The following is a 21581-nucleotide window of genomic DNA, read 5'->3' on the forward strand; positions in this document are numbered from 1 at the left end:
GGATAAAATATTGAATTTTTCTTTAGTTATTAACTGCTTTGAAGGGATTTTTATTGACATCGCACAGTTTAGGTATCAACCAACAGAAGGACTTTCTTTCAGATCTACTGTCTATAAAGAGATCAACTCAATCAATCAATGGTATTTATTGTGTGCTTGCTATGTGCAGAGCACCGTAACGCGTGCTTGGGAGAGTTGACTGAGTTGATAGACACGTTCCCTGCACACAAGTTTACAGTCTAGTCAAATGTCTGTGGCTAGTGGAACAATCCTGGATTTTTATAGTCCAGGAGATTGAAAGAAAAATAATACGCTTCCCTGGCTAAACCTTTTGTTTACTTTTACCAGTTGCATTTATGCTTTGGCTCCTGTTTCTGTTTTACATATTTTTTATATGGTAGTTGTTAAGTGCTTACTCTGTGCTGGGCACTGTTCCAAACACTGGGAAAGATCCCAGGTAATCAGGTTGGACAATCAATCAAACAATCGTATTTATTGAGCGCTTATTGTGTGCAGAGCACTGTACTAAGCACTTGGGAAGTACAAGTTGGCAACATACTGACACAGTCCGCACACCACATGGGGCTCACAGTCTAATTCTTATTCTATTTATAAGACACAGTCTTATTCTATTTATTTTATATTCTATTTCTTTTATTTTATTAATATGTTTTGTTTTGTTGTCTGTCTCTCCCTTCTAGACTGTGAGCCCGCTGTTGGGTAGGGACTGTCTCTATATATGTTGCCAACTTGTACTTCCCAAGCACTTAGTACAGTGCTCTGCACACAGTAAGCGCTCGGTAAATATGATTGATTCCCAAGCGCTTAGTACAGTGCCCTGCACACAGTAAGCGCTCAATAAATACGATTGAATGAATAAATGAATAATCTCTATTTTACAGGTGAGATAACTGAGGCCCAGAGAAGTGAAGTGACCTGCCCAAGGTCACACAGCAGACAAGCAGTGGAGTCGGGACTAGAACAAAGGTCCTTCAGACTCCCAAGTCTGTGCTCTATCCACTAGGCCATACTGCTTCTCATCCTGGCTCCACCACTTGTCCACAGTGAGATCTTGGGCTAGTCACTTGACTTATCTTGAGTCTCAGTTACCTCATCTGTAAAATGGGGATTGAGACTGTGAGCCCCATGTGGGACAGGGATTGCGTCCAACCCGATTTGTTTGTATCCACCCCAGTACTTAGGCAGTGCCTGGCACATAATAAGCACTTAATAAATACCATTATTATTGTTTGTGGCTGCCTGTACTTCCCGTTTGAGAGTTCGTCTCCAGACTGAGCCCCCTTTTTCCTCTCCTCCTCCTCATCCCCCCGCCCTACCTCCTTCCCCTCCCCACATCACTTGTATATATTTGTACAGATTTATTACTCTATTTTACTTGTACATATTTACTATTCTATTTATTTTGTTAACAATGTGCATATAGCTTTAATTCTATTTGGTCCAACGATTTTGACACTTGTGTGCATGTTTTGTTTTCTTGTCTGTCTCCCCCTTCTAGACTGTGAGCCCTTTGTTGGGTAGGGGCATCCTCTATATGTTGCCGACTTGTACTTCCCAAGCACTTAGTACAGCGCTCTGCACACAGTAAGCGCTCAATAAATACGACTGAATGAATGAATGAGGGTAGGGGCTACGACCTTTGCTTTTATTATATGCTTACATGTGTCTCCTGCCATATTTTGCACACAGTAGATGCTCAATAAATACTGGTGCTGATAAAGATGACGATGATGCAGCTGCTTTTAACTTCCTTTAAATGCTTGTGTTTCCTCATCTGGTCTAGGGAATACTCACTGCCTGTTCAGTTGAGGTTCCATGAAATTCTGAGACGTCTAATATAGATGCCTCTGAATACTGAGCAATTTTAATCCTGTACTACTTATTTCCCTCCTCTTGGCCACCGGTGGGGAAAATAAAGGTGCCCTCATGGCTCGGGCTAGCTCTAAGCTACCTGATGGGAGAGAAGCAGCTGACTGGGCAAGGGAGCGGCAAACTTGCTGCCCCGGCCCGAGAGTCAGAAGGACCTGGGTTCTAAACCCAGTTCTGCCTCTTGTCTGCTGTGTGACTTTGGGCAAATCGCTTCACTCTCTGGGCCTCAGTTACCTCATAATAATCATCATCATCGCCATCATAATGATGGCATTTGTTAAGCGCTTACTATGTGCAGAGCACTATTCTAAGCGCCGGGGAGGGTACAAGGTGATCAGGTTGTCCCACGTGGGGCTCACAGTCTTTATCCCCATTTTCCAGAAGAGGTAACTGAGGCACAGAGAAGCTAGGTGACTTGCACAAAGTCACACAGCTGACAATTGGCGGGGCTGGGATTTGAACCCATGACCTCTGACTCCAAAGCCCGGGCTCTTTCCTCTGAGCCATGCTGCTTCTGACGGAGAGCCCCAGGTGGGACACAGATTGTGTCTAACCTGATTAGCTTGTATCTACCCTAGAGCGTAGTACAGTGCCTGACACATAGTAAGTGTTTAACAAATACCATGAAAACAACAACAAAAAAGAGCAATGAGCTTTGGCCCCACTGCTCTGGGAGGGAAACGCCATCCTTCCTCACAAATACTCTCCTCATTCCAAGGCCACAGATTCTTCTGCCCGTACTTTACGGATATTTAGTAAAATCCATTTCTCCCTTTCTTGTTGGAAAGCCACCTGGAGACCCTCTGAGCATGAACGTTCTACAAAGCATTTTAGGGTGGGTAATCCATTGAGCACATTTCCCTTAAAAGCAGCTGGTTAATTTATTTAGTTCATCTGCCACATAGCTGTAATATTGAATTGTCATTATCACAACACTGAGAGCAATTTCAGCTCAATGGGAGCTAAGTACATAGAAGGGAAAAAACCGTTTCCAAGAGGTCTATTTTTTTTGCTGGAGAAAGTATTTTAGGGCTTTATTTCCCATAAATCCCCATCCAGACAGTCAGCACTCTCAGTACTTATATTTCAATAGGAACAGCAAAATCACCTCCTCACATCCTCTGCAATATACTTTATTCTTCTATCTGTTTTTTGTACTGCTAAATCTATCTAGTACTTTGTTACAATACAGTGGTGCTTACGATGCATATCCCAAGATCTCCAACAGAGAGAGCAGGATTAGTATATAGCTATAATAAAGCAAACCCTTCTGATAGCATAACACCAGACATTAGACTCCATCCCATTCCTCTCTAAGAGAGGGACAGGGAGTGGGGTTGGCTCTCTTTTTAATCTCCTTCCAATCTTCTAAGTATCTGAATATGAATCACTTTGGCCTTCCTCGATTCCTCCTTCTCACTTGTCTAAACTCAAGCATTCCACCGTTAGTAAAAGCAGCAGTAGAAGGAGTCCATGGAGAAGTATTAGATGGCAGCTTAGGCTAGAGAACTGAACAGGCCACGTAAAAGGAGAAAAGAGATTGAGGAAGCAGGTACTGAGGTGAAAAATCCCAGGAGGTTAGCCGAAGAGATGCCGACGAGAAGATGACAGGGGCTGGAAAGAAGCACAGAGGTAAGACAAAGAAATAAAATCAAAGAAAGAGACCCTGAAAGCAAAACAGGAAAAAAAAGAAGACAACTGGATTTGAGAGTTGCGCAAGGATGACACACAAATTCGTGAAGCGTTCCATATTTTTTCTATTTATTTTATTTTGTTAGTATGTTTGGTTTTGTTCTCTGTCTCCCCCTTTTAGACTGTGAGCCCACTGTTGGGTAGGGACTGTCTCTATATGTTGCCAATTTGTACTTCCCAAGCGCTTACTACAGTGCTCTGCACACAGTAAGCGCTCAATAAATACGATTGATGATGATGATGATGAGAGTTGGGTGAGAGGTGGGCAGTCAAGAAAAAAAAAGAGGAGGAAGGAGTCATGATAAAGGAATTCTAGAGCAAGACGGTTTGGCGGAATAACCTGAATTTCAAGGGATAAAAACAGAAAAATCAATCAATCAATTGTATTTATTGAGGGCTTACTGTGTGCAGAGCACTATAGTAAGTGTTTGGGAGAGGACGATACAATGGAATTATTACGTTCCCTGCCCATAACGAGTTTACAAGTCTAGATGGGGGAGAAAAAGGGAGGATTAGAGAAAAGGGAGGAAATCTGTCCACTGGTCTAGAATGCAGCAGTTATGAATCTCACCCCTTTACAGACGCTGAGGTGACCAGGCAGAACCAGCCCGCAGAGCAGTTAAGTGCCTTTATCTTCTTTACTGCTCAGCATCCTCAGGACCCCTTTGTTGCTCCAAACAGAGCAAACACCGTTTTCTGCCCCATCAAAGCTATGCATTAAACAAACAGGGACAGAAGGAGATTTCACTAAGTATTTTACCACCTGCTGAGACTCCCAAAGAATTTGCAGGGAACCTAAGAACTGGTTTGAAAAGCAAGATGATTTGGGTTGGTATTTTGTTTTCTCTCCTGTGTCCACCTCAAGCCCTTCAGTGGTTTTCCTATTATTCCTTGGCTTCTTTCTCTATTCTCCTTTGGCTCACTCTGTGACCGGAACCACATTATTTTGTTCCTGCCTATTTCGCACCCTCTTGCTTTGTCAGACTCTCTCAAATTTCTCTCAAATCAATCGATCAATACTTGGGGAGCGCTTACTCTATGGAGAGCATCGTACTAAGCGTTTGGGAGAGACTACCGTAAGGATTGTGGCATTTGTTGAGCACTTGCCATGTGCCGGGCATGTAGGAAATGTGGGGATGGAAACAAGCAAATTGGGTTGGAGACAGTCGCTGTCCCACTGGGAGCTAAAGGTCTTAAATTAAGTGACTTGCCCACTCACTCAGCAGAAAAGGGGCCAAGTCGGGAATAAAACCCATGTCCTTTGACGCCCAGGCCTGAGCTGTATCCACTAGGTCACGCTGATTCTCTTAGAGATTTTTTGTTGGGAAAGAGCACAGGTTTGGGAGTCAGAGGTCATGGGTTCTAATCCCGGCTCCCCCACGTGTCTGCTGTGTGACCTTGGGCAAGTCACTTAATTTCTCTGGGCCTCAGTTCCCTCATCTGTAAAATGGGGATTAAGACTGTGAGCCCCACGTGGGACAATGTGATCACCTTGTATCCCCCCCAGTGCTTAGAACAGTGCTTCGCACATAGTAAGCGCCTAACAAAGCCACCATTATTATTATTACTTTTATAGTAAATGTTAAGCACTATGTGTTATATTGGGTAAGTTGGGTAATCATGTCAGACACACTCCATGTCCCACATGGGGCTCACAGTCTTAATCCCCATTTTTACAGATGAGGTAACTGAGGCACATAGAATTTAAGCGACTTAACACACAGTCACACAGCAAATAGTAGAGCCAGAATCAGAATCCAGGTCCTCAAGCAACCAGGCTGTGCTCTTTCCACTAGGCCACACTGCTTCCCTAATCCACAACAGACATCATCCCTACCCTCAAGGAGCTTCCTTTCTCAGTTTCCTTGTCCATGCCTCAGTTCATTTCCCTCTCTGGCTTGGTGGGCTTTCTTTCTCATTAGCACCTGTTCCTTTCACTTTCCTTCCTGCTCCTGGCATCCCTCTCCCTGTTTCCTGTATTCATCTATCAATTCGAGCACTTACTGTGTGCAGAGCACTGTGCTAACCACCCTATGTCATCTCTTGGTTTGGATGGTGTAAAATGTGATTATTTAAGACTCTGCATTGAGGGGCGATAATCTGGATTAGGAAGGCTGCTTTATTTTCTCCACTCCTTTCTGAAAAGCATATTGAATGCTACTGAATTCAAACAGAAATTTAACCACAACAGGAGAGGCAGCGTGGCCTAGTGGGAGTCAGAAGGACCTCTGCCATTTGTCTGCTGTGTGACCTTGGGTAAGTCATTTCACTTCTCTGTGCCTCAGTTCCCTCATCTGTAAAATGGGGATTCAAACTGGAAACCCCATGGGGGACAGGGACTATGTCCAACCCAAGTAGGTTTATATCCACCCCAACGCTTAGTACTATGGGTTAGAGCCTGACCCACAGTAAATGCTTAACAAATACCATTTAAAAAAACACAAAACAAAACATAACAAAAAAACCAAAAACAGGATCTGAGAAGGGGCTGTGCCTCTTCTTTTCCAGAAGCTTAATGACAACGTAATTGGTGAATTTTACGAGGGGTCAAGCACAATTTTTCTAGGAGTAATTTGATGAAAGAAGTGGCCTTTTCAAACAGCTCAAACAATTGAAATACATGCTTAATTTGCCTGTAAAATAGACAATTATATATCACAGGCAGGAGCCTTTTGTCTTTTTTTTCCTCCCAAAATTTCCATTTTCGTTTCTGAAGTGCATCCTGAGGGATTGGCTCCCGAAAGCCCAAACGAGAATAACATCCTTCTTTAAAGAAATAATATGACATTTTGGATGGATGCTCCTTGCTAGACTTGTGCATATCTCTGGATTATTCTTTCCTAGGATTAATTTTCAATGGCTCCCTGCTAAGGAAAACCAGACCCGTCTGGACAAAAATGCAATTCAAAAAAAAAAAAAAAATCCCTAACATTTAACCAGTCAGAGCTGGAGTTAATGGGCTGTGATAAATACTCATCCCCCGATTTAAACACACATAGTCTTCACCTTAAACGATGAGGGGGGGGGATCCCGAGACATTGCATTAGGAAGGATGATGAATGACAACGGCAGTATCAAAGGGAGGAAATACAAATCGATTACTCTCTCAAAATACAGTCGAAGCTGGGTTTAAAGAGCTTACTTAAGACAATGACTTGGTTATGGCATTGCACTTCACTTGGTCTCAGTGAGTTCCCCATAGGACCCATTGGATTTTCACGTCCTCTAGGAGAAACGGTAGCTAGACCATCTCTGTGACTTCCGGGGATTAAATCATGGGTGAATTACAACTGGAATCAGGAGGGAAAATGGGGCAGACAAGATTGTGAGCCACAAGAGGGACAGGGCCCATATCTAATTCCCTATTGTATACTCTTTCCCAGCGCTTAGGAATGGTGCTCTCCAGACTTAAAGTGCTTAATACTTTTTTTTTATGGTAGTTGTTAAAGTGCTTACTACGTTCCAGGCTCTGTACTAAGTACTGGGGTAGATACAAGCTAATCAGGGTGGACACAGTTCATGTCCCACATGGGGCTCGCTGTCTTAATCCCCATTTTGCAGATGAGGGACCTGAGGCCCAGAGAAGTGAAGTGACTTACCCAAGGTCACAGACCAGACAAGTGGCAGAGCTGGGATTAGAACCCAGTTCCTTCTGACTCCGAGGCCCGGGCTCTATCCACTAGGCAACACTGCACTATTACTACTATTACTATTAGAGAAGCAGCATGGCTCAGTGGAAAGAGCACGGGCTTTGGAGTCAGAGGTCATGGGTTCAAATCCCGGCTCCGCCACTTGTCAGCTGTGTGACTTTGGGCAAGTCACTTCACTTCTCTGGGCCTCAGTTCCCTCATCTGTAAAATGGGGATGAAGACTGTGAGCCCCACGTGGGGCAACCTGATTACCTTGTATCTACCCCAGCACTTAGAACAGTGCTTTGCACATAGTAAGTGCTTAATAAACACCAACATTATTATTATTATCATTATTATTACAAAACAAGCGGGCATGATATTCCCTGACCAATCCCCAGCTTTCTGGTCAGGTCAGCCTATCAATCTTATTTATTGAACACTTATGGTGTGCAGAGCACTGTACTTAGTGCTTGGCAGAGTACAATACAATAGAGTTGGTAAATACAATCCCTGTCCTCAAGGAGCTTACATTTTAGTGGGACTACAGTACAACAAAGTTGATAGATATAGTTCCTGCCCCCATCAGCTATGCTTCATGCTTGCATCCATACTCAAAAAGTTATTTTATTGATCCATGTCTTGCTTGCTTTTGTTTTTCCCTGATCGTACCTATGGTTTCTCCGCTTGTTCCCACGGAATGTATACAGTCTGAATCTCCCTAACTTTCAATTAATTTATTAGATTGTGGAGGGCAGGAGTCACATGAGTTTTACTTGCTCTGAGTACCTGGTGAAGCACTCTGCCCTTAGCAGGCACTCAATAAATAATAATAACTATGGTATTTGTTAAATGTTTACTATGAGCCAGGCACTGTACCAAGTGCTGGGGTGGATACAATCAAACTGGGTTCAACACAATCCCTATCCCACACGGGGCTCACGGTCTTAACCTCCATTTTACAGATGAGGCAACTAAGGTACCGAGAAGTTAAGTGACTTGCCCAGGGTCACACAGCAAAATGGAGGAGCCGGGATTCAAATCCATGACCTCCTGACTCCATCCATGACCTCCTGACTCCTAGGCCTGAGCTCTATCCTCTATGCCATGCTGCTTCTCAAACTGATATGACTGGCACAAAACTCAATCAGCTCTGAAACTTGGCCCACCATTCAGTGTGTAGATGACACAGGGATGGAGGGAGGGATCGGGACACGAGAAATGAAGAGAGTTTAAGAGAGGAGAAGAAGAAGGAGATGAAGAGAAGCTCACTGTGGAGCTGGGGTGGAAATGAGATAGATTACATAGATTTCCTCCCAGGAAATCCAGATACATGGGCAGAGAAACACCTCGGGCTAATGAATCAAAAACATCGGACTATTGGCTCTACTTCTAGGTTACACTGAAATGGAGACATTAGATATTCTCGCATCTTCCAGTGAAGTTCAGAAGAGCATAGATTTACAATACCTTCCCAAGCAGATCCCTTGGATCCATGGAGAAGCAGCTTGGCTCTGTAGAAAGAGCCTGGGCTTTGGAGTCAGAGGTCATGGGTTCAAATCCTGACCCCGCCACTTGTCAGCTGTGTGACTTTGGGCAAGTCAGTTAACTTCTCTGGGCCTCAGTTCCCTCATCTGTAAAATGGGGATTAAGATTGTAAGCCCACCGTGGGACAACCTGATCACCTTGTAGCCTCCCCAGGGCTTAGAACAGTGCTTTGCACACAGTAAGCACTTAATAAATGCTATTATTATTATTAATCCTGTGCACAAACATCAATGCTGTGGGTGTAAGCTCCTTGAGGGCAGGAAACATGTCACTTTGTTACTCTACTTCCCAAGTGCTTACCATAGGTCATCACCACACTAAGTAGGCACTCAATAAATGCCACAACTCCTGCTACTACAAAGGACTGAAAACCCACTAGATCAGCTGACCTGTTTTCCAAGAATTGGGATGGGTGAGGAGATGGAATTGGTCTTCCCTTTCTCCTCCCCAGGGACTGGTCTCTGGTGGAATTATAGGTCTTTCCAGGATCTAGAAGGGAAAAGTCTTCTGTCTTTGGTGGAAGCAGCATGGCGTAGTGGATAGACCACAGGCCTGGGAGCCAGGAGGTCATGGATTTTAATCCCGGCTCCATCACTTGTCTGCTGGCTGGCCTTGGGCAAGTCACTTCACTTCTTTGCATCTCAGTTCCCTAATCTGTAAAATGGGGGGGTAAAACTGTTGGGACTGGGCCTAACCTGATTTGCTTGTATCCACCCCGGTGCCTGGCACATCGTAAGTGCTTAACAAATACCACCAGTATTATTATTATTGTTATTACTATTATTCGATGAAATGCTGGGCGGGCTGGCACAAAACCCAACCAGGGGCAGAGCCTCCAACCTCAGGTAAAGACACTTATCCTGGTCCCAATTACTCTTTGAGGACAGGAATTTGCCACGACAGGACCTGATTTGAGTATCATCCTCTCACCCAAATTTGCCATGGTGCTAATCTTTAGGGAAGGGTATCCTCTTAAGAGTATGGTCCCCTTCCCGCCAACCTCCAGCGGGTTGATTCCGCGGCCACCCTCAAAGGACAGACAAGATGGCAACACAGAATGGACACAAAGTTAAAGGCCGATTAATTGCCAGTTAGTACGGTTGAGGCGTAACATCCAGGTGACACATTCACCCGCCCCACTACTCAACACCTGGTTAGTTGCTGAAATGAAAATGAATCCCTTCGATCAAATGTTTCAGAGGCGCAGCCTAGATTTTCTTCATCTGGACTGTCTGAAGGAGAAAATTCTCCAGTAATTGTTTTAATCTTTGGGAAGGAGAAAAACAAAGACCAAACACACTCATGATGAAGTCTGTCAAATCTTACTCCCTCTACTCAGTGGGGAAGCAGCATGGCTTAATGGATAGAGAATGGGCCTGGGGGTCAGAAGGACCTGGGTTCTAATCCCGGCTCCTCCATGTCTGCTGTGTGACTTTGGGCGAGTCACTTCACTTCTCTGTGCCTCATTACCTCATCTGTCAAATTGACTCAATTGTACTTATTGAGAGCTTACTGCGCATTGAGCCCTGTACTAGAAACACTTGGGAGAGTAGAAAATAATAAACAGACACGTTCCTTGCCCACAACGAGTGGGGATTAAAAGTGTGAGCCCCATGTGGGACATGGACTGTGTCCAACCTGATTAGCTTTTATCTACCCCAGTGTTTAGAACAGTGTTTGGAACATAGTAAGCACTTAACAAGTACCACATTATTATTAGATTACCTACAGAGGTTTCAGACAAAGAAAGTGGTTTTAATCTGGAGATGGAGTTTCCAACAAATTACCAGTATTCAGCACATACGAGGAGCTCCTGAATGAGCCACCTCTATTGTAATGATAATAATAATAATAATGGCATTTATTAAGCACTTACTATGTGCAAAGCACTGTTCTAAGTGCTGGGGAGGTTACAAGATGATCAGGTTGTCTCATGGGGGGCTCACAGTCTTCATCTCCATTTTACAGATGAGGTAACTGAGGCCCAGAGAAGTGAAGTGACTTGCCCTAAGTCACACAGCTGATAACTGGCGGAGCAGGCATTTGAACCCATGACCTCTGACTCCAAAGCCCGTGCTCTTTCCACTGAGCCACGCTGCTTGCACTTAGTACAGTCATCTGCCCACATTAAGCGTTCAAAACCCTCCACTGACTGAGCCAGTTTTTGTCAGAACAATGTTTTAACACAGTCCTACTTTCAGATGAAAGCTTTGAAAAACTATCCATCAACAATGCCAAGTATTTGTATCTTTTAAATTATTTTCTCCTTGATCCTAGACAAATTGCCCTCAGCTTTTGGAAGTGTAAGTATTATTTTAGATTGGTCGACCTATTTTGCTTGAATAATGGTGAGGTTGGTGGAATCAGCTAGAAACTGGGATTTGTGCCCCAGAAACTTCTTTCCAGAAACTTCCTTTTCCAGAAATGAATCTTTGATATTATAGCACCCAAATTTCCCAAGGGGCTTTGATGTAGCGCTGCCTGACGCTAAAAGGAATGATGGAACCTATGATATCCCCTTCCTACCCACAAAAGGATTCATATCCTAAGCCTATTGGTAAAGGATGTTAATTCAAGGAGAAAGAGAAGTATGGACCTGAAATGTGTATTTCCCATTGGTTGGCTCTTGAGGAATTTACTGAAGAACTACTGATCTACAGAGAGAGTCAAAAATGTGCAACTGGAAGAAAGAGGCTATGTCTAGAAATTCAGATATATCTTTCAACAGGAGGCTCTAAAATCCCTGTCAAGGTGGTTCAATTAAACTGACAGTAAAATATTTACATCACTAGAGATGGTTCTCCTATTGATTTTCTTCTTTAAAAGGCTCAAAGTTTATGTATGGTGGCTAGTATTTGAGCCTACAACCTCTCTAGTTGTTTTAGGTAAACTCAGCGCAATTCTGAGATCCTCATTTTACAAGCATCTCCATGACTCTCATATTACCGAACCGCTGTTCACTTGTATATGAAACTCCCACCTTCCTCGAAAATCACCAAATCACCTCCTTCTACCTCTTCAAAGTCCTCGGGAAGTAAAAAAAAATAAAAATCACCCCCTTGAAGAAAAAAACTTAATTTGATTTCCACCTGCCTGGTTCTATCATCCAATTAGCCACACTTAGCCCACATAAATGGATAGCATTTCTTGAGCACTGACCGTATGCTTAACACTCTACTAAGCACTTGGGAGAGTAACAGAGTTGGTAGACCTGATCCCTGCCCTTAAGGAGCTTACAATATATACATATTTATACATACATATATATTTACATATATAAATACACACATATCTGTATCTCTAAGTATTGTCTACTTTCATTTTTATTCTTTGTATCTGCACTCAGTTTTTTGCCTATTGTACATGTGCAAGTGCGTCTGTTTTTCTCTTTGAGACTGCAAGCTCCTTGAAAGTAGATACCATGTCTTTTATTACGGTAGTAATCCACTTATGTTGATGAGATCCAGATTGAAAGTGGACTTTTTCAGGTTTATTGAGTGGCCACTGACAATTTTCAGCACTTGACATTCAGGTAGCTTTCTCTCAGGGGATATCCCAAATAAATGACTTTTTTCTAAATACGCACTGGCAATTTAATCACTTGTCCAAATACCACAACAATTAATTATGAAGCTCATTTTGATGCATTCTAAAACCACAGTTGTTTTCATACAAAACCAAATGTTTCTGTTTAATATTATATTGTCCTCTCCCAGACACAGTGCTTTGCATACAGCAAGCGCTCAATAAATACATCTGAATGAATGAAACCAAGATACAGTATATCTGCAGAAAAAGTCTGGACGATAACAAAAATCCTCCCACATAAGAGTTAGCTCAAATCTCAGCTCTACACACAACCATTGGAGAGCCAGCTTGGTGAACAAAAGATTTGCTCAACGTGCAGTACGAAGTGTTTGCTTTTTCGTTTCTTTTTTTCCAACCTTGGAAACAAAACCGAATTTAGAATAAGCAAGGAGCAGCAGTCAAAATTCCAGCCTTGGCATTCAGGCACTAAAAAGTTACCTTGAAAAGTAAAACAAAAGTTTACACCTGATAGAAACATCTCCTTTTGGGTTCCCAAGGGGGAAAGGATACATCTTTAGTGCCCTAGAAGCTAAAGCTTAAAAAGGAAATGATGCACCCGAAGAGAAATACCCACTAATCCAAGCTTGCTTTTTCCATGCTGGGTTCTGCAGAACTATTCTGAAATGCACTTAGTTTGGCTCCCCCCAACCTTTTGTGGTTGGCATTAATCAAAAGCTGTAGGTGAAAAATTAGCAAAATTAGAAAGATCACCTTAACTTTGGAACATGTGTCTGTTTATTGTTATACTGCACTCTCCCAAGTGCTTAGTCTAGTGCTCTGCACACAGTAGGTGCTCAAATGATTGAATGAATGAAAGCAAAATCTGCCGTCTCCCTTCTCAAGTCTCTTGCCATTTTAACCCACTGCTTACTAGGGATTGTTACCCAATTCTAAAATGTTCATTTAGCTGTCAGTCTGCAAGCAGAACTGTATTTTAAAGTTAAGAAGCACCTCTATTAGCCCATTTACCTAGTTTCCACCTTCTTTTTTTAGGATTAAACCCATCCTCAAAAGCAGAAGGTCATGCTGTCCCCACTATTCATCATTTTCATTTACTTTTTTGTTTTTTTCCGGTAAAATCCACCACCTGTTCTTAATGGGAGCGGCCAGCTATTTACAAAATATTATTATTACTGGGTTATCAACATCCACCCAAAGCCCTCCTTTCAAAACTTACTATGCTGAGGTTTTTTCCCCTCTTTCGATCTATAGCTACCAGCTCTAGAATATTTGAGATTATGCCAAGAGGAACTCTGAGGCTTTTCATTTTGGGGGAGAGTGTTAAGGCAATAACTCAAGTGGATAAATCAGTGTACTTCTAAAAACTGATATGTACAGTTTCACTCTGGAAGTTGGTCTACTCCTGCACCTATCTTCCTCATTCAACCTCCTCTTTCTTTAATTACTCTCAAATTGCTAAAATAGGTTCCTGCAGATTAAGAGACATTTAATCATCCTCAGCCATTAAATGAGTTTGCTATCCCACTAAAAAAAAAAAAAAACTAATAATTTTTTTTTCCTCTAGACAAACAAAAATAGATTCCATGATGTTCTGAAAGACAAGTGTCACCCATATTCAATAAGGGACACTACTATGATTTGTTAAGAATGCATCATGCCAACAGGCATTTTGAAAATGTCTAATTATTTGACGGTTTGCAAAGACATCACTATGGTTTATTGGGTAAACACAGGTTTTTACAACTCACTAAATACATATTTACACAATAAACCTTAATGGATCTGAAGAAATCCTAGAGTCAACAGTCTTAATTTTACAAGTCCCTAAATACAACAGCACATATTTACATACCCAAGGTTTTAAGAAGTTCATAATTATAACTAGGAAAGAATATAATGGCTCCATACACACTGCACAAAGCCTGAAGCTGCCTTTAAAGAGGAATCAGCTAAATTATAAATTCCAGCCAAAAAATTTTGAATGAAAGAATGGGCCCTACTTAAACTCCGACATACTGCCTGGGTTAAATATCTCTCCCACAATATAATTTCAGATTTGCTTAGAGGTTTGAGCTTTGTGAAGTGTGTGGCTGTTCTTGGTGGTGGTGCTGTTTTAAGCCCCAAGTGCAGAGTTTTAATTACAATTGGCTTTTCTATCATTCCCTTTTACCGAGATGAAGCAGGCTCTTATTGTGGCTACATGCAATTAATTACTCTGGGTCATGCATTCAGCAACGTGTGTGGGCCGACAAGTTCCAGGAGAACTGTAAAAGAGGAACTAGGAATAGGCATGCATTGGAAATCGGCATACTCGCTCACAGAGGGCTGAATATAGAACAACCTGTCAAGTAATCAGAGATAACCAAAGAGATGTGTTAAATCCCTGATGTTTTCTTCTGTTCAGGTGCGTCCACATAATTTCACCACCACCTGCCGGAAATTCCTTGTTTCTATGAATTCCCAGCTTCCCTTCCCCCATAACACTCACCAGCACTAAGAAACTCTATCTCTAACTTTGTTGTTGGGAGCTTGTCTTCCTTCCTCTCCCCCTCATCCCCCTCTCCATCCCCCCCATCTTACCTCCTTCCCTTCCCCACAGCACCTGTATATATGTATATATGTTTGTACATATTTATTACTCTATTTATCTTACTTGTACATATATATTCTATTTATTTTATTTTGTTAGTATGTTTGGTTTTGTTCTCTGTCTCCCCCTTCTAGACTGTGAGCCCACTGCTGGGTAGGGACTGTCTTTATATGTTGCCAACGTGTACTTCCCAAGTGCTTAGTACAGTGCTCTGCACACAGTAAGCACTCAATAAATACGATTGATTGATTGATTGCTTTCTAAATAGTGAAGTCACTTCTGTCCAATCGGGAAACTCTTCCGTGACTGCTTTCATGAGGGACATGAGCCCACTGTTGGGTAGGGACTGTCTCTATATGTTGCCAATTTGTACTTCCCAAGCGCTTAGTACAGTGCTCTGCACACAGTAAGCGCTCAATAAATACGATTGATGATGATGATGATATAAGCGTTGGTGGTGAGAATATACCAAAGCAGAGCAAACCCAGGCATTCCACACATTAGCAGACCTCCGCTAATCTGGTGGGGAAATTTCATGGTTCTGTGAACTCCTCCTAGTTTGCCTGAAATGCTTTGACTATGTGTAAAGTGACTATGGTGCTTGGCTGGGTGTCCCCAATGATCATGAGTGAGTATAGGGTTAAACCGAAGGCGGCGGAATTTCTACTCACTTTCAAGCTTAGTGGATAGAGAATGGCCTGAGAGTCAGAGGTCATGGGTTCTAATCCTGGCTCCACCACATGTCTGTTGTGTGACCTTGGGCAAGTCACTTACCTTCTCTGGGCCTCAGTTACTTCATCTGTAAAATGGAGATTAAGAGTGTGAGCCCCATGTGGGTCAGGGACTGTGTCCAACCTGGCTTACTTGTATCTACCCCAGCACTTAGAACAGTGCATGACACATACTAAATATTTAACAAGTATCATAATTATTATAATTATTAATAAGCAGAAACTCCTTATCACTGTAAGCTCTTCATCTAGACTGTAAGCGCCCTGTGGGTGAGGACCGTGTCTAACAACTCTATTATAATGTACTCTCCCAAATGCTTAGTACAGAGTTCTGCACACAGTAAGCATTCAATAAATACTACTGACTGACTACCATTGGCTTTAAAGTACTCAATCACCTTGCTCCCTCCTACCTTACCTTACTGATTTCCTAATGCAACCCAGCAGGCTTACTTCTCTCCTCTAATGCCAGTCTCCTCCCTGTACCTCTCGCCCAGAACTCTCTCCTCCTTCAAATCTGAAAGATCACCACTCTCCCCACCTTCCAAACTCATCTCCTCCCTCTCCTCCCCAACTCAGCCCTCATTTCCGCTAATCCTCCCTTCTGCGTTGCCCTTGCACCCTTTATTCACCCCACACTCGACCCTTATGTACATATCCATAATTTATTTTAAAGAACACCTCCCCCTCTAGACTGTAAGCTCTTTGTGGGAAGGGAACATGTCTACCGGCTCTGTTATAATGCATTCTCCCAAATGCTTAGTACATAGTTCTGCACACAATAAGCACTCAATAAATACTACTGATTGACTACCACTGGCTTTAAAGTACTCAATCACCTTGCTCCCTCCTACCTTACCTTACTGATTTCCTAATGCAACCCAGCAGGCTTACTTCTCTCCTCTAATGCCAGTCTCCTCCCTGTACCTCTCGCCCGGAACTCTCTCCTCCTTCAAATCTGAAAGATCACCACTCTCCCCACCTTCCAAACTCATCTCCTCCCTCTCCTCCCCAACTCAGCCCTCATTTCCGCTAATCCTCCCTTCTGCGTTGCCCTTGCACCCTTTATTCACCCCACACTTGGCCCTTATGTACATAGCCATAATTTATTGTAAAGAACACCTCCCCCTCTAGACTGTAAGCTCTTTGTGGGAAGGGAACGTGTCTACCGGCTCTGTTATAATGCATTCTCCCAAGTGCTCAGAATAGTGCTTGAGTTCAGTAGGCACTGCATAAATACCACTGATTGACAGATTAAATGTCACAAACTTCCTGTCAAAAGGGGACTGCTCACTCACGGGTTGGGTGACTGCGGAAGAGAGAATTTTACCTCAGGAAGCCTTTAGAGATAGGATCCATCCATCAATCAATCAATCAATGGCTTTCATTTAGTCCTTACTGTGTGCAGAGCACTGTACTAAGCGCTTTGGAGAGTGTACACTACAAAAGAATTGGTAAACCCAATCTAAACGGGTTGGTAGGTGAGATAGTTCTTTGATTCGGGTGGTTAGGTGCAGCATGGTCTGAAGACTGAAGGGTGAGCTACATCAGTGAATTTCAACTGTTTTTACCCCTCTCCTCGAGTTTTGAGAAGAAACAAGAGCAAAGCCTGGAGGAGTAAGGAAAGAAACAGAGCAATCCAGCATCTTTAGGCCATCCATGTGCCACCTTGGGTGCCCTCTCAGGGAGCTTCCATGAGAGGCCAGAACCCAAGAACCAAGCCCCAGGATGAGATCCAAGAGACTGCATATGTTTAATATTCCTCTTTCTGGGAGTCAGAACACCCTCTCTCAACTTGGAAAGTATTCAGTCCAGATAATTCTCAACAACAACGTTTTGGGGTTTTAAATAGGGCAATACTTTATGGGCCCAAGAAACATTTGCCTATGACCTTTCTTAATGAACACTCTCTATAAATTGGAGGTGGAAACTGATAACAGTCCTTGTCTCGAAGCAAACGATTTATGCAACATTTCTGCCTTCACACCTTTTCAAAATGAACTCGCTAGAGAAGTGTTCTCTAAATGATTTAATATTTTCTGTTACCTTCTATAACACTTGAAACATTTCTGTGGGAGAGAGAGTTGCAGAATTAACCCCAAATACAATCTGTTTCCAAAATGATATATGAGGTATTGATCTTTTGGATTAAAACAACATAATTTGAAGGTAATTATTTTCTCAAAATTTCCCATAAAAAATCAGGTTCAAAGCTTTTTAAAACCCAGTGACTTCTATTTCAATAATAATGAGTTGATTTCTGCTGCTTCCTCTCTCAACGAGCCAATTGGGTTCCACAAATAGGTTCTCCCAATTCTCTCAGAGGCTCCCTAGTGACCTTTGGTAATTCCAATTCTCCATTTTACTTTTGTAAAGCGATTCTCTGATCTCTGAGGTCCCTGCAGAGTTGGGCAGCAGGAAGATACAGCCCCAAAACCACTAGCGGGAGATGGGGGAGACGCTGAAAGGAACCAGGGGGAGAGTTAGCTAGCATACTCCCACAGAGAAACAGCAAGGCACAGTGGCTAGAGCATGGGCCTGGTAGAAGGGCATGGGTTTTAATCCCGGCTCCATTTGTCTCCCGTGTGACCTTGGGTAAGTCACTTTGCTTCTCTGTGCCTCAGTTACCTCATCTGTAAAACGGGGATTCATTCATTCAATCATAATTACAGAGCGCTTACTGTGTTCAGAGCCCTGTTCTAAGTGCTTGGAAAGTACAATTAAGCAACAAAGAGAGACAATCCCTGCCCACAACGGGCTCACAGTGATTGAGATTATGAGCCCCATGTGGGACAGGGACTATGTCCAACGTGATTTGCTTGTATCCACCCCAGCACTTAGTACCGTGCCTGACACATAGTAGCACTTAAGAAATACCACGAGATTATTATTATTATAGATATAGGTGGTTGAAGAGTAGAGGGAAGAGCAGGAGGTTCCGCACTCAGCACTAATGCCAAGATCCTCTCTCTCTTCCTCCTGGTTCCCAACCTGCCAGAAGCTGTTCTTTTGGCTTGGGCCCTGAGGTGGGAGGCAAGCTAGGGAAGAGAGAGGAAAAAGAAAATGAAGGACTGGAACTGAGTGAGCCCCAAAGGTTATGAGAGAGGAGGGTGGCAGAGCAGAGTTCCAGGCCATTCTGTAGCAGGGAAAAGCATATGGCGTGTAAATGTGACTATTTTAAATACAGACTGGGTAATAGAAATTAGGGTGAAAGCAGGTAAAACCCGAAAAATTCATGCCCTGTTGATAAAGAATCCACCTGAAAAGATCAAGTTCCACAAGGGAGAGAAGGGAATAACAAAAGATTTAAGCTTTAGGCATGTGGATCGTAAATACTTACTTTTTTCCCACCTGTTACAAACTGTTTGCAATGGGATCTCAAAAACTGAGGATGAACGGCAACAATCTATAAAGGAAAAGATGCAATGGTCACTCGTTTGAGACAGTGCTTCGCCAGCTCCACAGGTAGGTTTAAATCAATTCATTGAACAATGACATTTATTGAGGGCTGTGGGTGCCGTATTAAGTGCTTGGAAAAGTACAGTTCTACAAAGTCAGCAGCCGTGATGCCTGCCCACAAGGAACTTACAGCCTTTAAGGCAGTTAAAAGGAGCCAAGTCTCCCTTCCTCTGAAAAGACACTTTTCAATGTACAGCAGAGGCCTCCATGCACTTGAGCAGAGAAACCTAGTGGTGTCACTTGCCTTTTGCCCCAACAAAATGTCAGTGGGTAGGCCCCAATGGTGAAAGAAATGTTGAGGGATGAGGAGACAGCAGCAGAGATTGTGTCCAGGAATCAGGAGATGATAATGAGCTGAATTCCGCTGCTTCCTTTCCCAATGAGTTGTCTGGGTTTCCACAGATATGTTCTCCCAATCCCCTCAGAGGTTCCCAGTGACTTTTGGAAGTGCCCAATTCTCCAGGGTTTGTAGGGTTCAAACCCCAACTGAGAGCACTGCAGCGACTTCCAAACTGGATAGTTTCCTCAAAAAATAACCCAGATACACTTTTCTACTTACAGGAAGGATATAAACACAGTTGTCTATTCAGGAATGACTCAGAGGGCCCAGATAACTTCAAAAAGCAGCCACGGCTCTTACCTTCTCTTCTCCCCTTCCTTCCCCACTCTAAAAATGCATGCACTTAGCTTTCTCTTCCAATGAGAAGGCTTCCTCGATTGATCTGACAACTCTAAAACATCTCTGTTGCATGGCACCAACAATTCTGCAATGTGGCATGCTGTGCCCAAAGACGCTTGTAATATTCCTATGAATTTAGATTTAGGAGTGGAAGGGGGTGCTAGTTTTATGATCTTTACAGTGCCTGTGTTAATAAGGGCAAGATGAAGTCACCTTCAAAGGAAATAGAAACTCTACTTACTTTAATAGGACAGTCAAATACTTCATGAAATTCTTCTCCGGAATACAATCCAAACACCTGCACCTAAAAAGGTTCAAATAAGAATGATGAAATTTATTAAGTGCTTACTATGTGCAAAGCACTGTTCTAAGCGCTGGGGAGGTTACAAGGTGATCGGGTTGTCCCACAGGGGGCTCACAATCTTCATCCCCATTTTACAGATGCGGTAACTGAGGCACAGAGAAGTTAAGTGACTTGCCCAGAGTCACACAGCTGACAATTGGCGGAGCCAGGATTTGAACCCATGACCTCTGACTCCTAAGCCCGTCCTCTTTCCACTGAGCCACGCTGCTTCTCAAATGGATAAAGTCAGTCAAACGTCACTCTATTTTGCGGATGTCCAAGATCATGACAACACAACATACAGTCATTAGAAAATGCAGAGCATTTCATACTTCCAAGGCCTTTGTCACTGCCTTTATGAATCTCATGAGAACCATTTCGATGGCCAATAGGGCTTTCTGACAATTAGGCTTTTTACAGACACCACGAGGACTTTTGGTTTCCTTTGCTCAATTGAATTAGCCTAATATTTCTAAATCAAATAGGTAGAAATGTTATCAAAGCTAATAATTCTAACCAACTAAGCTGGATCTGCAGATCCCACGTAACCATGGATCCGACAGTAGGGATTTTTTTTTTCCTCAGCTCAAAATCCATCTTCATTTTTTTTTTTTTTTGCTGCAGGGGAGGCCTAGCTGATGAATAACCTGCTTAGAGATCCAATCCATAATGTACTGTTGGGCAACGGTGTCCAGTTCAGGGCAAAACTCTTTTAAGTTGCACTGACGCCATTCCTTAGAGTGCATCCTGTCAACGGCTTTTACTTCCTATCTCACCTCCCCCACTCATGGCTGTCAGCCAGATGGTACATAATCGAAAGTAGATTCGATTGCCACAATTGGTGGGGAACACCAGAATCCTAGTAGGGTAAAGGTTAAAAATGGAACGAAAAAACAAACAACCAAACAAAAAACACTGGGGTTTTATTTTCCTCTGGAGAAGGCTGAGGAGATTGATCGGGGCAGATTCTGCAAAGTAGGTTGAACGCAGGAGGGGTTTGTAACACCTGAATTTCAGTGGTGGAAATCAGCTGCTGAAGTGACATCCATCAGTGTGTGAGTTCATGGAAAGAGCAAGAGGGTTAAATTCTTCTAAAACCCACCTATTTAAGTTTACAATCAGGAATGTGCTTACCCCGTCTAGGCTGCAAAATGGATTCCTTGCAAAATGTTTCTGACTTGGGGTTAAATCTCTTACACCTGTGATTCTCACCTGAAAGTTCTTAGGCAGGGAACACGATAAATGATAAGGAAAAGGAAACCTGAGTATTTAAAATGAGCATTGATAGTGCGAAAAACAGGGAGAATTTCAAAGTGAATGCCAGGGCGCACTAACACAAATGGAAGATGCAATGCATCAATCAATCGTATTTCTTGAGCGCTGTGTGCAGAGCACTGTACTAAATGCTTGGAAGAGTAGAATAGTAGACTCTAACAGAGTTGCAATAAACATGCTTGTAATCAAAGATGGA

General features: G+C 42.9%; 1 protein-coding gene across 1 annotated transcript in view; it reads right to left on the minus strand.

Moving 5' to 3' along the window:
* The window catches only part of VPS41 (VPS41 subunit of HOPS complex), a 125352-nt gene that overhangs the window by 79222 nt on the left and 24549 nt on the right, over positions 1-21581 (minus strand). The window contains exons 4-5 of the mRNA XM_038766864.1: positions 20009-20071; positions 18970-19035 (exon numbers count right to left, since the gene is read on the minus strand). Of these exons, the coding sequence (XP_038622792.1) occupies positions 18970-19035; positions 20009-20071 (129 nt within the window). The remainder of the gene's footprint in view (positions 1-18969; positions 19036-20008; positions 20072-21581) is intronic.

The sequence above is a fragment of the Tachyglossus aculeatus genome, chromosome 2, assembly GCF_015852505.1.
Source record: "Tachyglossus aculeatus isolate mTacAcu1 chromosome 2, mTacAcu1.pri, whole genome shotgun sequence".
Classification (NCBI taxonomy): Eukaryota; Metazoa; Chordata; class Mammalia; order Monotremata; family Tachyglossidae; genus Tachyglossus; species Tachyglossus aculeatus.